Source organism: Scomber japonicus, chromosome 6, assembly GCF_027409825.1.
Source record: "Scomber japonicus isolate fScoJap1 chromosome 6, fScoJap1.pri, whole genome shotgun sequence".
NCBI classification, from domain to species: Eukaryota; Metazoa; Chordata; class Actinopteri; order Scombriformes; family Scombridae; genus Scomber; species Scomber japonicus.
Window position 1 is genome coordinate 29,396,594 of NC_070583.1, and position 15,825 is coordinate 29,412,418.

The 15,825-nt window shown below is 37.8% G+C and overlaps 1 protein-coding gene across 1 annotated transcript; it reads left to right on the forward strand.

Moving 5' to 3' along the window:
• Nucleotides 1-2,744: 2,744 nt before the first annotated feature.
• LOC128359945 (solute carrier family 13 member 2-like) lies at nucleotides 2,745-10,418 on the forward strand. Its single transcript, XM_053320255.1, has 12 exons — nucleotides 2,745-2,846; nucleotides 4,898-5,026; nucleotides 5,193-5,329; nucleotides 5,435-5,633; nucleotides 6,214-6,383; nucleotides 7,030-7,152; nucleotides 7,247-7,456; nucleotides 7,631-7,725; nucleotides 8,686-8,801; nucleotides 8,892-9,053; nucleotides 9,826-9,963; nucleotides 10,290-10,418. Exons 1-12 carry the CDS (start codon nucleotides 2,745-2,747, stop codon nucleotides 10,416-10,418), a joined length of 1,710 nt encoding a protein of 569 aa, XP_053176230.1.
• The last annotated feature ends 5,407 nt before the right edge of the window (nucleotides 10,419-15,825 follow it).

Sequence of the window (15,825 nt, forward strand, 5' to 3'; positions counted from 1 at the left end):
ACAGACATTTCTCCCCTTAAATTTATTTCATGTTAAATGTTAATGTATATGTCAATAACCCTGAAGAAAATGTGGTATCTTCAACTGGGATTTTTTGCTACTGGCTAATAACAACCACATGTTGGCTAGCCTTCATACATTTTAATGGTAATTATTGTTTTATTATGGATGTCCTACATGAACCCATTGTGTAAAGGCCTACAAGAGAAACACTGAAGAGCTGGATATTTACATTTGACATGAAAAACCCTAAAAGTTCTTCCCACCCTCAAAGTCAAGTGTCTCACAGGTCTATGTGTGTGACATCTATTTAATGTAACAACCAACCCTGTGGTCCCCTAGTGAATTACTTATTTATTAATTGAATAGACTTAAAATGGTTAAATTATCTATAGAGACTTACAAAAACTGAAATCTGCATCCAAAACACTCCCAAATGGTTGGTTTCATCGTTACTCCTTGTTCAGCCATTTGGGTTTGTTTTGTATTAGGTTGTGTTCCTGTAAACGCTGCTCTTAGGCATCGTTCACACTGCCATAAATTTATAAACTTCATAAAAGAATGTCCTACCTAACAGTCCTTTAACCACTTAATACACGCCCCCATTTTTTACTTTGTTAGCCTTTGTTAACAGCTGTCCAAGGACTGATGTTTTCGATGTCCTCCATTGCCTCCAATAAGTGCAGGTCTGGTGTCGCATAGAGTGACGTAGAGTAGAGTAGAGATTCTTTATCGAAATGTAATGAAAGTCATTACTTAAATTCCAACTATATCTGTATATTTTGTTTTTCTCTGAACACTAACAGCAAGGGACTTCAAGCCTGACAGTAGTTACTTAAAACTCAAAGTTGCCTCAAGATATAAAACACCAATCTTCACTCTCACCTGCTGTTGCCTTTTCACACATAACACATTAAATGACAAATGCACACAAACGCACAAATGCACGCATGCATGCACACAAACGCACAAATGCACGCATGCATGCACACAAACGTACAAATGCATGCATATACACGCAGGAGAGTTTGGTTTGTCAACACTTCTGAACCTGTAGGATTTTCTCTGGAATCATACCACTGCTTCTCACAAGCTACACCCACAGGGAGTCACTGCCATTATAAAATCTGTTATAGTGTTGCTCCTCCTTGTTGGTATCCAGTGAACCTGAACATAACAAACAACTGTGGAAAAAACACTCCTGTGAAGACAAAAAAGTGCTATAGTATGACAGTTACATCTGAATCTACCAATTCCATACACCAGTCAGATATTCTCTCTATTAAGCTATAGTTTAATTTCTAAAACTGACTATTGATCTTTTGATTTTTTTTGACAATTATGTAGAAAATGTGATGAAAATGTTATTGGTATACAATGTGTCTTTCCTCCCTGCAGTAATAGCGGGAGAGGTAGTAATAATCCTTATTGCCCCTGACTTCCAGTTTATGAGGATTGTAATAGTAACTTAAGGTTGCCTCACACACCAATCATCACTCTCACCTGTTCTCACCTTTTCATTTTAAACACACAAACACACACATGCATGTACACACACACACACACACACACACACACACACACACACACACACAGGAGTCAGGACAATCTGGTTTGTCTACATTTCTGCCTATGAAGGATTTTCTCTAGAATCATACCATTTGTTTCTCGCAAGTTACGCCCACAGACATACATCCAACCCTGTTATTAAGTGCCAATAATTAAGCCTTGTTCTTCCATCTGCACTGAGAAATACTGTGACTTTATTACTGTCTTTTATGATTGGTTACATGCATGGTTCAATAGTGAATCTGCATCTTCCAAACTTTTCACACAGTCGACTTTACTAACACACTGCTTTGCACAGCAGTTCATTTTACACACGACAGTGAATCCGTCCAACAGACATAACAGCTCATGTGTCAATCAGCACACTGAAATAAAAAAACATACTCATACAAAACACACACAACCGGCACCAAAGCTTTGAAGTCATTGTCTTTCAACACTTTGTAATATGTTGTTTTTTTCATTTTAATTTTTAATGTAATACTCTGCAGAATGTATCAGTCTTTTCTGCAGTAATGAGTCACAGGGGAAGCAGGAAACAGCAGGAAAGGTTTCAGTGGACTTTATTTTTGACCATTGTTTTGTGGTGGGGTGTTGGTTTAATATATTTCAGTGAAGTTATAATTTGACACATTGCTGTCCATATGATAAAAATGACTTATACACATTTGCAAAATGCGCTACAGAGCTACAGAGAGGAAATTTGAAGGTTGGAAGGTAGTTATTGAATGCTTTCTATGTGAGAGCAATGCAAATTGCGGTTTTGTCCATGCTTGTTGCTGTTGTATTGGCTGTGTGATGGGTTTTTGATATGCGTTCTCAGTATTAAACCATGCATGATCATGTAACTAGCGGTAATAAACAGTTATGTGTGCTTTTGATGATCACACCTGACAGACAAAGCAGCAGCCACTAGATTATTGCTCCTGGTCTCTTGCCTTATCTATCTAAACACATGGAAACACACCCTCTACTTGCAGCCCCCAACACTCAAAAGTTAATTTTTAATCTTTTTTTCAGGGGGACATACCATGTATACCAGTATATAAACTGTGACTTCATACGTAACTGTCTTTTAGACAGAACATTGGTGTCACTAATCATTTCATTTCATTGTTTGATTTATTTTCTTCTGACTGTTCAATATTTTGAATGTCCATCACACCTTGAGGATCATGGCTGGATTTCTAACGTCACTGTGGAGATATAGGAATTACATTGTGATAGTTCTGACACCTCTTCTACTTCTGCCTCTGCCCCTGATCATCCCGACCTCGGTAAGAACATTGGACATGATTTTAGACTTCACACTTGGTGACTAAGGATGACACATCTAACGACGGCAAACTGGGGCTCCCATTGTGATTTTAAACCCATTCCATTGCATATGTTGGGGAAAAGTGTTTTTGGTAAGCCTACAGGGAAAAACCTCAAATTTTGCTGAAAATATATGTGTGAATATGTGTCATCAGCAGGTAAATAAAGGATTTCTTACTTAAGAAGTCATAAAAATGACACTAAGTTTATCGACAAAATGTAAGATATGTGGCAATTAAATGCAGAATACACATGGTACAGCATAGTCATCAGTTTAGTGCTTGAGACACGAAGCCTTGTTCAAGATCACTTGTGCTCTAGTGTCAGTCCTTATTAGAGGTGAATTAGCTTGATATGGGAAACCTAACACACCCATTTCCACCGTCAAAAGTGAAGCATAGATCTCTTTCAAGGCCTGATAACCTTCTTAGATCAATGAGAACCAGCATCCCAACTGCTTAAAGAACAGGTTTAACTTGTAGCTTCCTATGCCCTTTTATCCAACTTACTCGATCCTTCCACGCTGTTCATGTCATATCTGACCAACTGTAACATTTGACACAAGTAAAAAAAACCTAAAAATGCGTGAATTTCCATAACATAAGGTGGAGTTCACCATGGCATTTGCCTGTAGGTGTCACAACAGGTTATATTTGCCCTCCGTGTATAGGTGGTGAGTCACTTGAGACTATTCATTAGTAACTTGGTTGTATGAATGTGTATTGTGATAATCATATAATCCATGAATTGTGTTCTTTTAAGCAATTTATACAAGGCTACAAGAAATGTTTTTAAGATTAAATTCCAAGAGTAATGTGATTATGAGGAGTAAACAGTACAAAGTACATAGCAGCAGTGCTTTGAGAGTAGATGTAATAAAACACTGTCGGTATGCACCATATTACTATGCAAGATAGACGAGGGAAGAGGTGTGATAGATTGTCTCAATGGTAGAAGATGAAAAATGAGAAAGGCGTCAATGGGAGGGACACTGCATAGAAATGTTTTTTGTTAAAATGTATCATCAGGAATCACAATATTTTATGTCCAGGTGATTCAGCTACCTTATAATATTTCTTTTTTTCTAATACTAACATTCAGTTCACTTAGAGCATTGTACAAATACAGGCACACAGTGTTTTCTGAATTTATTGCTTAAATCCACAAAGAATATTTGAGAAGGGGAGATGGCTTTCCAACAGCTCATATGTATCTAAATCTGAAGCCAAATTTTGTCAACAAAATGAAAGACAATCAAAAAGGATCAACGACGTCAGTCTCGAAGTGATTTAATGGCTTTTACGTCGTCCTCTCAGCAGTGACCCTTTGTAACATGTAATCTTTAAACAGGATAAATTGGGGTCATGTTTGGGTGCTCAATCAGTGCCATTAATTCAAAGACCAAAATCTTTGTTCTCTTCAGCTTTTATGATACATGTAAATTTAAGTATGTTTCTTTGATAGTTCTTGTCCAGCTGTTTGCCTTTTATACAGCATAATAATATAATCTTTATTTGCACACAAACAATAATAATAAATAATAATATGATTCCTTTATATGGCATCTCACTTAAAAAATAAGACCTCACTTAGGGAGTTTTTTCTCGCCACTGTTGCTCATGTGGGAATGTTGGGTCTCTTTAAAGTTAAAACCTGAAGAGTTTGGTTTAGAACCTGCTCTATGTGTTAAGTGCCTTGAGATAACTTTGTTGTGATTTGGCGCTATACAAATAAAGATTGATTGATTGATTGATTGATTGATTAAAAAATAAGAAAGAAACATTAAGATGGTAAATCAAGCACTAGACAGTTATTAGCCCTAAAGTTATAGTGTTACTAGAAATGTATTATGTCATTTCTAATAGACTGGTTGCAAATTTGAGCAGTGACCACAGGTAAATCCTCTTCCGAAAATGTAGCTTTTATACCATTACAGACCATTTATAGTCATGTATACTGTATGTTTTGTATTAAGCATGTCAATCAGCATAGTCCTTGTCTGTCATTACAGGAGGCAAAATGTGGCTATGCGATAATCCTGATGGCACTGTACTGGTGTACAGAGTGTATCCCTCTGGCTGTGACTGCCCTGCTGCCTGTTATTCTTTTCCCTATGATGGGCATCATGGAATCAGGCGAGGTGTGTCTGACTGTATTTTACATACAATTAGCCATTTCTTTGACTTGAAATGTGATATGTCCGAATACGATTTGTTAATTGAAGGATCTTTTTACAGTTTCAAAAGATCTAGAAACAAGTTGCACATTGAAACATGTTTTAACTCTGTTATTCCTCTTTTATCCAGGTTTGTATCCAGTACTTGAAAGACTCCAACATGCTTTTTATTGGTGGGCTGCTGGTGGCCATCGCTGTGGAGCACTGGAACCTGCACAAGAGGATCGCCCTTCAAGTTCTGCTTATTGTTGGGGTGAAGCCTTCTCTGTAAGACACCTTGTTCTCTCAGTGACGATTATCACTCCAATATCCAATATCTTTACATCCCATTTATGCATTTCTATCTAATTATTTGTTTTGCTTCCCCTTCAGCCTGATGATAGGTTTCATGAGCACCACAGCCTTTCTGTCCATGTGGATCAGTAACACGGCTTCCACAGCTATGATGCTGCCCATCGCCAATGCTGTACTGCAGCAGCTGAGTGACACAGAGGCCGAAGCTGAAGAGAGGGATCACGACCAGGCTGCTGCAAAGGATGGCCTGGAAAACCAAGGCTTTGAGATGGGTGACGTCAAAGAAAACAACAACAAGGAGCTCATAAGAAGGGACAGCAGCATCAACATGGGTGAGTGTGTGACAGTCTAGTTTCTGCTCTTCACGTTTTACTTGTTAAAGAGAAGATTTTCTGACTTTTGTTGCTTTGTTCTAATGGTGTTTTACAGATGCAGATGATAGCAAAGACATGAAGGAAGGCAAGGAAAATGATATTATTTCAAGTAAGTTGTTTTTCTTTTAGTTTTTACAATTTGTCTTGACAATAAAAGCCTCGAATAGGAAAGACTTTACTCAACTTCGTGGAGTAAAATCTGTATAATATCTAGCTCAACTGATTTGGACCTAATAATGTCCAGATAACTCCAGGGTTGCAGTGCATGTGTGAATGGGGCTTATGAGAACTTAAAAAAACCCAACAAATGTTCATATCTTGCAAAATGCTGCCTCTTTTTTAGAAACTTTTCATCTTTTTGTGAGTGAAGCAATTATAGAAGCTGATATAATGTATCATGTACTATTAATGCTAAATGTCCCTTTAAAAACATCAATTTGAGTCTCAGTCTCTATCTCTGTCTCTGTCTCTGTCCTTCCAGAGGTTTCTGTTTGGAGTCCGGAGGCAGAGCAGCGTAGACTTAAGCGGGAGCAGAAGTATGTGAAACTGTCGAAAGGAATGAGTCTAAGTGTTTGTTATGCAGCCAGCATTGGAGGAACAGCCACCCTCACTGGAACCACACCTAATGTCATCCTGAAGGGCCAGATTGATGAGTATGACCCCCCCCCCCCCCCCCCACACACACACACACAACTTCCAATCCAGTCCATGAAGGGAAGGGGCATGATTAGACCCATTTTAAACACCTTTATTAAATGTTTAAATTTCCCCAGTCTTACCCAGTTAGCATTTCTAAATAAAAAGCAATATAAACAGTCTGCTTTGTTAAGGTTGATTTACACATAAATACAGTGGGTCAAAATACTCTTAGGTATAACAGGTACATTTGTTCTTACATCCACATGGGTCGGTTTCTTGGACTCATTTGAAATTTGTTTTGTTACTTGTGTTGGTGCAGTGAGTTATATATAAAGTATTGATACTCTATATTTATCACAGTAATGAAATCAGTGAGAAAAATGTTATTACTGACAAAAATGATGGTCAATTACATCCAATAATTAAGTCCCAGGAGTAATCTGTCCTGTAACCTTTAAAAAATAAACACGACATACATCTCATATTATGATTAAAATTAAATAAGATAAGTAAAAGTTTTGTCCCTGAACACAGACAAACGGTGGTAAACTTAGTTATTCTTTCTGTCTGAACAATCTGTGATAAGGTGCAGGTTATGATTATTATCATTCCTAGTATGTTTTTGTTGGGAGTTCACAGTGTTTTTCTTTTAATTAACAGACTCTTTCCAGATAATGGTGGCATCATCAACTTTGCAAGCTTTTTTGGCTTCTCATTTCCCAACATGGTGCTAATGTTGGCTTTCTCTTGGTTGTGGCTGCAGTTTATGTTTTTGGGCTTCAAGTAAGTGATACTCTTTCCGATACATTATTAAGACCAAACAACATAACATTATGAATAAAGGAGGAATTTATTTCCACTTATTGTGTTATTCCAGCTTGAAAAAGTCCTTTGGATGTGGCACAAATAAAGCTGGTGACAAGGAGGCATACCAAGTAATCAAAGATGAGTACAAAAAGTTGGGCAGGATGAGCTTCGCTGAGGGCTGTGTACTGGTTATCTTCATCTTGCTGGTTCTTCTGTGGTTTACCAGGGAGCCTGGGTTCATACCCGGCTGGGCCACTGTGCTCTTCAACAAAGAAAAAACGTGAGTATTATAGTTAATCAGGCATTTTGGCTATTTGGCTAAGAGCAGAAAGCAAGGGAGGGTCTCTTATTAAAGTTATGTTGGGCTCTGTGGAAGTGCTGGTCCAGTGTCAGATCATGTCATGAGGTTTTTTACATTATTATTTGCATTACACTGATAGTATTTTCTCAACAGGTACGTCACAGATGGCACGGTGGCCATATTAATGTCAGCACTCTTCTTCTGCATCCCTTCCAATTTGCCCAGATGCTGCAGGAAGTCTGAGGATGGTAGGCCGGCTGGCATGTTTCTTATTATATCATGTGTGCTACAAGTGAAAAGTGAATAAAGAAACTGACCATGCGCTTCCAGAAGATCTCATGTTTAGAGTCTTAAAACATAAAACGCTTCCTTCATGTTCCAACATGGGAGTGCTCGTTTTGAGTATTTATCTCTATTTTGATATGTTGAAGCTATCACACAAATCAGCACATTTTAAGAAAGATACAATTATATATGTTACATCAGAAGTCTTTTTTCAGCAATGGGGAGTGATCATTGATTGTTTCATCACATTATGTTTGCAGCATGTTAAGCCTTTCACATGAAGGTAGGCTTGCAGTTTCATAACCATGTCAATAACTTGTACAGCATGTGACAACTCATTTAGCTGATTCAGTACTTTCTAATAAACATTATCCCAACTCCTTCCTGACTTGTAGCCTGATAGCCCCGAGGTCAAGCCTGTACAACAGCACATGCTGTGCTGCTCCTTAGACAAATGACTTTTGTATCAATGAAAATCTTTTCTCCTCTTGGTAACTTAAGTTGAGCGTGTCCTGCTGCTGCCTATGAGCGACAAGGTCTTTGCTGCTCCTCAAAAAGAGGAAAAGCTTCTGTGTTTTATACACAGAAGGGTGACATAATGATTAACAGACTCTTAGTTTAAAAGGTTTGGGGCAGACTTTGAGGTGCCAAAGTTCGTTTCTCATCTTGGAAAAGAGAAAAAAAAGTTGGGTTGAGCAGATTTTAAAAATATGAATCCAGTTACAACCACTTTTAATAGTGATTTTGAAGGCTTACCTGTTTACCACATATCCTTTTTATCTTTAAAGGGTCCCTTTATGGTCACAGTATCTTATCTGCACACAGTAAAAGCTGTGGTTTTCTACACTTTAGAGTTAGATATGCCATTATTTATGACCATCTTAACCAATAACAGCCAGCTTTTCTCTTTTATCTTCTAATAGGGGCCCCTGCTGAAGCTCCTTCCCCCCTGCTTAATTGGGATATTGTCCATGAAAAGATGCCTTGGAACATCCTTTTGCTTCTGGGAGGAGGCTTTGCATTGGCCCATGGAAGTGAGGTAACGTAGCTGGTCATTGAGTCCACATTTGTCTCCTGCCCTCAGATGTTTGGACACTGATGTTTTTTTCTTTTTCTACACTGGATGAAGAAATCTGGACTTTCTATGTGGCTGGGAGAGAGTCTTGTACCACTGCAGAGCATTCCTCCGTTTGCCATCTCCATCCTGCTGTGTCTGCTGGTGGCCATGTTCACCGAATGTTCCAGTAACACTGCCACCACCACTCTCTTTCTGCCAATACTGGCCTCCATGGTGAGACGCAATACGATACTGTCTCAATCTGTAATGCTCACTCTCACATACATTCAGTGCTTAAAGCTGGACAATGTTAAAGCATGAAGTTGGTGATGTTTTTCTTAGTGTAACAAATCACATGCCAGATTCTGTCAGCTGTAAATAGTCCCTAACAAATTCATGATTCAATCCTGTTTGAACAAAGTTTTCTAAAAACTACAGTGTCCAGCTGTTTTAGCAAATTACTGCACCCCTTTTAAAGTGAATCTATATACTTTTTAAAATGTATTTTTTCATTTGGAATGATTGGACTTGGTGCTAAGAGCCGTAGACGGAGTAGAAAAACCAGAGAGAATTTAGAGACAGATCGACAAATTATTGGTTGTGCTCTCTTCATTTTTTGTTGACAGTAAGAAAAATGTAGAGTAACTCCTGCCTTATGCCTCAACTAAACCTTAAAAAAAAAAAAAAACTAAAAAAAAAATGTAAAAACAAGAACGGATTAGCCACAAACCAATAAAATGCTAACTACACCACTTCTTGAACAAAATCCTGTCTATCTATACATCATTTAAGTTTAAGGAGCTATGAATTTTGTGACCAATATTTTTCAAATAACTCAAATAGCATCTATTTTGAATTATTTTCATCTGATCTGCGTGCTTGTATAATAATTATATAAACTTTTAGGGGCCATTTAACAAATCTGCCACTGTCTTAGATATCAATGAAATAAATAAATATTCATATCTGCCCCGTTTTACATCTGTGTGAATGTTTATTTTTAAAGGCCACCGCCATCAAGATACACCCGCTGTACATCATGTTTCCCTGCACCATCTCTGCCTCGCTGGCTTTCATGCTGCCTGTGGCCACTCCACCCAACGCCATTGCCTTCTCCTATGGCAACCTGAAAGTCATGGACATGGTAAGACCTTTCAGAAAGAAAATAAGACCCTCTAAGTGAGTGTGTTGACCTGCACACAGTGGTTTGGATAAAGATTGTGGATCCAATTTTGAGATAAGCAGCTTATATTAATCCTGATCCATATCATATTATCTATTTGCAAACACAAAATATCCTGAATATTAACATGGAAATTGAGCTCAGGTAAACTGTGAAATGGAAAAGCAGCTGCACTGTATAAATGCGTCAGTTGGTATTAATATTATGAGATTGGTATGACATTTATTCTGTTGATGAAACACTATGTTGTCTTTGTTTCATTTGTATTATTTTTCCTTTGTTTACAGGCCAGGACTGGATTCATTCTGAACTTTGTTGGAGTCATAACCACCAACATTGCCATTAACACGTGGGGAGTGGCCTTGTTCCAGCTGAATACCTTCCCCAGTTGGGCTAATGCCACCAAAACTCCTTGATTATGAACAATAACTGCTCATCTATCAGGTACTGGAGGACCAGTCTGTCAGGTTGCTCACCTTTATGCTACTGCCAAGACCTTCTATCAATCTTAATATTCCTCCTAACATTGTGCTGATGTTTTGACTGAGTTAATTTAGATAAATAATCCTTTGGACAGTCAGCTAAGCAGGTAAGAACTGAATGATGTTAGGATTACTAATATAATCTAACAGTACGGTCAACTAGATGTGATATTTCTAATCAACTGTTTATTCTAGCAGATGTCTGAATTGCAGTGAATTACACAATGTTGATGTTGTTAGATGTCACATATTTCATTTGTATGAGAACTGACCCTGTACATATGCAATTATACACACTGTACATGCAATTTTAAAGAAAAGGTAGTTACTCAAAGTCAATTGTAACCTTTTGTGTGTGTCCGTAATATTCAGTTTCCAAGAGAATAAATATTTGTTGTAGATAGGCTCTAAGGTCAAGGGTTCACTGTGGTTTCTGATACCCACTTCCACTCAGACTGTTAAATTTGATGATGAGCTCAAATCCCATTGCCATCCATAGAATTAGGACCACTGGGTCCCCAATTGATTTAAGGAGAGCCAAAGGGACAGAAGGCAAATCCCTTCAAAAGGGGCAATGTGGGAGAAATGATTGGAGGAAATTGTCGGAACCTGATTGAAAACATTTCATTGAACTCCTTGGCAGGGGGCCTTATATCTGCAGCATTAGGAACAGGCGGGATTTTAAAATGGTGAAACTACAGTGAGGTCAAAAGTTTAAGCAGTTCGGAAAACGTTTTTGTTTAATCTAGTATCCATTCTTCTAGTAAACACTGAAAGATAGAGACATTCAAAGGTAAATCTCTCTCTCTCTTCTGTTGAATTGACTCTCACAGTTGTAAGTTAATGAAGGCGTGATGGATGTCCATTATCAGAGGTAAGATAACATCTTTATAACATGATATCTTCTGTCTTACTTGTCTTATTTTGATTGCTTTTGGTGTTTTTTCCAGTCATAATGTATAATGTACCAAGTCCAGTCCCAGTTTGAGTTTTGTGACTTGCTGTTTGTTTAGGTGGCTTGTTAGCATACCAAGTGCCATGTACACATCATATGCAGACCTGTTCTCAGAAAGATGTAAAGTATAGATAATAATCTGAAATGATCATACTCCCTGTAACTTGACCTTGTATTGACTGCATTTAGTATTTCTAGAACAGGTTATTTATAAGGGACCTGAATTGGTAATGATGTGCTGAGAGCAGTCATTTGGGGAAGACAGCTGCACATTTTATTGAGAAATTTTCCTGAGAAAGGCAATGTAAAGGTAATTCCTCACCCTGAGCTGAAATGTAGTCAGTGATAAATGATGTTGCCTCAGGGATTGTGCATGACTCATAAATCCCTGTTTTCTGAAGATATACAATGTAGTTTCATATTGTGGCATTATCTGAAACCAAAGTTCTCACTACAAATATTTTTTATTAGATACAATCTAGAGAATTGCTATTAAACTGATAGAAACAATTCAAAACAGTTGTAAAAGTCAGTTTATGTGAAAGTCATTTCATAGGAAAGGTGTGGTTAAAAAACGAAAAAGAAAAAAGAGAAAAGACAGCCTGTCTATCTGCCAGACCCGGGGTAGGGCACATACTGTAGGATGTTAAATGTTGTTATACATTTAGTTGCCAGTTCATTAGCTACACTGACACTAAACAGTAAACAGCAAAATGCAACCTGATATGACAATTCTGCACCTCAGAGAATAATGTTCAGTTTGTGGGGATTGTTTTAGAGAGATGTTGAATCAACATGTGTTGATGCTTAGGTTGTAGTTTGTGTTGGTGTTAAATTGTTTTATGAATTGATGATTGATATATGCGACTGTTATTATTTTTGACCTTTTATTTCTAAAAACAGTATTTACAGAATACAAGTTCAAAGTAACAAACAATAAGATATACAGTAGGCATACAAACAGAGAAAACATTCAAAGACGTTCAACCAAAGACATCAACATGATTCTTTAAAAAAAAAAGTACATTCACACTATACCAAATATGCCAAAGCAGGATATTTAGTTACAAACCAAAAAATTGTTGGATGAATTGATCACCACAGTTTAGGTTCAGTCAACCTAAAGCTAGCAGGTGTTTTTTTAATCAGCTGTCAAAAGTCAAAACTCGGCTGTGACCTCACAGAGGAAGACGTGATGATGAGGAGTCATAGATTCCTCTTCAACCATAATAATTTCTTTTTATGTTTTCCTGCCTTGGAGAGGATCCAGGAAGACAATAAATGTGTCAAAAACACACTGAGTTTTTCTACATTCTGTTGGATGTTATGAGTCATGAGAATGAGTTGCTTTGTGATTTATATAAACCTGTCACCGAGTCTTGAATTATGTCTTTGTTTTTGACCATCATTATTTGCCAGTTAATTAGTCACATTTAATTAAGTCAACCTGATGTGACAATTCTGCAGATCAAAGAAGGTCGTATTAACATAAAGTCCATTCGTTGTACAGGTACTTGGTCACAAATCAAAGTATTGAACGAATTGAAATTGAGATGTGATGATGATTCGAGGGGAGAAAACAGGGGATCGCTAAAGTTTCAGCTTTGACCTAGAGGTATGTCAAAAGAGACCAAAGAAGAAGTAGCTGTATGATTTCTTGGCATAGATTCTTCCTCAACCATAACAGTTTCCCTGGAACATACTGTATGAAGATAATCCAGTATGACGCATATAGTATGAGTATATAGCACGGCAGCCAAACTGTCACTGAGTGGGTGTGTTGGGATTCCACTTGAATGACTAGATTTGCATGCAGTAGGTAGATCATGAGGAAACACAAATAAATAGTATCGTAAACGGCATTTCTCCTTAACAGAGGCAAGTCAGGATTTATATCTTTGTTTTTTTGTTATCAAGGTTTTAGGTGTCAATCTTGAATCACACTGAAAACAGGCATAACCATTGTGAGAGTGACATCAAGAAATGTGATTCTGGTTCATTAGAATCCTGGTTTCTTGAAGTCAGGACTTAAAAAAAACTGCTGGTGGTGTTTAAGGTGGTAGAGAGACAGAGCTTTGTTGCTTTTAAATGATAAAAGAATCAATAACATGTTCAGCAAAACATGATATTGCAACTGAGAACACCCGAGCACTGGAGCAATTATTCTGTGGAAGACAATGAGACTTTCACTCATGTGCCCCCTGGAATCTGTTCCCACATTACACCCTCCTCAAGAACTCCATCTTTGGCAGAAAGAGCCTTCGGCAGTAGCTTCGCTCTGCAGAGGCCTTGCACTGTAACACAAGAGTATATTCAACCTGTAATTAATCCTCTGTCTCTCTCTGTCATTCTGCCTCACCCTCTCACTGAGGACAGGGTTCGTTCAAGGTATATGAGTTAAGGCTGCTGCTGTTTTCGTGGTTCATTGGAAGGATAGGATAAGAATCTACCTGTATTGACATACCTCTACTCCCTCTCCCTCTCTCACTTTCTCCTTTATTTCTCTCCTTCCCTTGCTCTTTGCACCTCACACCATCGATGTAAAAGTTTGAGAGAAGATGGTTCTGAGATTAGTCTGACTAGTCTGATTAAACTGACTTCACATCCAGCGGACCAGAACAGCCTGATAGATGGGTATGTCTTACACTGAATTCCTATTGGTTGCATCAGAAAATGAAACTTCCAGGTTGATTGCTTCTGTTTACCAGAGGTGTAGTAGATTTTTGGTGTAGTTGTAATGATGTGTATGTTCTGCTCTTGCCTGGGTTTACTTGTTCATAGTTGTTGATTGCGACGCAGGTAAGTGGATTGAAATCACATTTAAGACAGCTTTTGCCATGAGCGAGCTTAGAAACCAGGGCATGGTGCCTGCTCTTCGCCGCTGGTTGTGATCTGGAGTGTATCCCATGTCTCATTCAGACAAATAACCATTCAGTGAGGCAAAGAAACACTGATGGAGGGAGGAAGAGAGTGCTGCCAGCTGCCAATGACTGCACCAATAGATCTTTTGGAACCTGTTGCAGCAGGTTTTTATTACTGTGTATCTTATTGCTGGGTTAACCTGGACGAGTGCCAAACACATACACACACACACACACACACACACACACAGAGAGAGAGAGAGAGAGAGAGAGAGAGAGAGAGAGAGAGAGAGAGCGAGAGAGAGAGAGAGAGAGAGAGAGAGAGAGAGAATGAGGATGACATTATGAGCTGCCAAAATCTAGAACCAGCCCATCAACCATTTCAATACAATTTAAGACATTCAGTCTAATTGACTTGCCACTCTCACAAGCTGGAGGGGGTTCAAGGTGCACAGCAACAAGAGGGAAATGGGCTTAAGATGTGGACAGAGGCTACAGGTCTGAGAAGTAAAATCTGACTGAAAGTTTAAATCCACAAAGAAAAGACGGGGAGCTGTCACTGAGTTCAAAGGTTCGGTGAGTTCATTTTGACAGTTTTTCTAAATGTTTGAATGTGTACATATGAGCTGCTGTACCAATTTATACAGCAATCATATGTATTAGTATTAATTTATTTACAGTCTTTTCCTCCAGAATGATTGTATATAGTAACTAAGAAGTAACTGAGAGAGCACAGGGAAGTATTACTGTCTGCACTACTTCTGTTGACAGTGCTGTAGATGCAGACTTCTTCCTGATGTCTGAGCGGCATCCTTCTTATGTCAACTCCACTGACAAAGCATTACTACCAACATGTAATCCAGACAATTAGCCTTGAGATAAACAGATATGTCAGCTATTTTATTCTGAAACAAATATATCTAATCCTGTTGTAATGAAAAGTGTGCGGTAGACTGGACAAACACTAACGAGATGTGTTCAATGAGGGAACCGCACTAGATTAGACAGAAGAGTTTGGTTAAGTAAGAACATTTTTGAATTAGTTTAGAAGTTAATTGAACAAATAAACCAAAAGAACAACAAGAATATATCAAAATGAATGCCTTCTGTTGCATTTTATTGTCAGTATCACATTATGTTTTGATTTTGTTACTCCTTTTTTTTTTATGGATTGCAAATATTCACTTAAAAATCCAGAATATATGTACATTTTTTGTCGAAATTCTGCATGTCTTGAATCCACGACTGGGCTTTCCCTTAAATAATGGAGCTACGAAGCTGCACCATCATATCACTTCTAAAACAGGATGATAAACTTACAATTTTAGGATGAAACTTATGTTAGGACATTCATTTTCTCTGGTTATAGGATAAGTAATATATGATAAAAAAAGAAGGATTTATTAAATACACCTTAAGGTTTTTCCCATTAAAATTAACAATGCTTATTAATTAGATTTGGTAACAATGAAAAATGATGTGTCATTTTCTTTTTTTTTTTATTGTGCAGAAAAAACAAGTTATA

Coding starts and splice junctions, on each gene's coding strand:
- LOC128359945 (XM_053320255.1), top strand. CDS start 2,745: ATGGCTGGATTTCTAACGTCACTGTGGAGATATAGGAATTACATTGTG. Junction 2,847..4,897: donor CCCTGATCATCCCGACCTCG/GTAAGAACATTG, acceptor CTGTCATTACAG/GAGGCAAAATGTGGCTATGC. Junction 5,634..6,213: donor AAGGCTTTGAGATGGGTGAC/GTCAAAGAAAAC, acceptor GTCCTTCCAGAG/GTTTCTGTTTGGAGTCCGGA.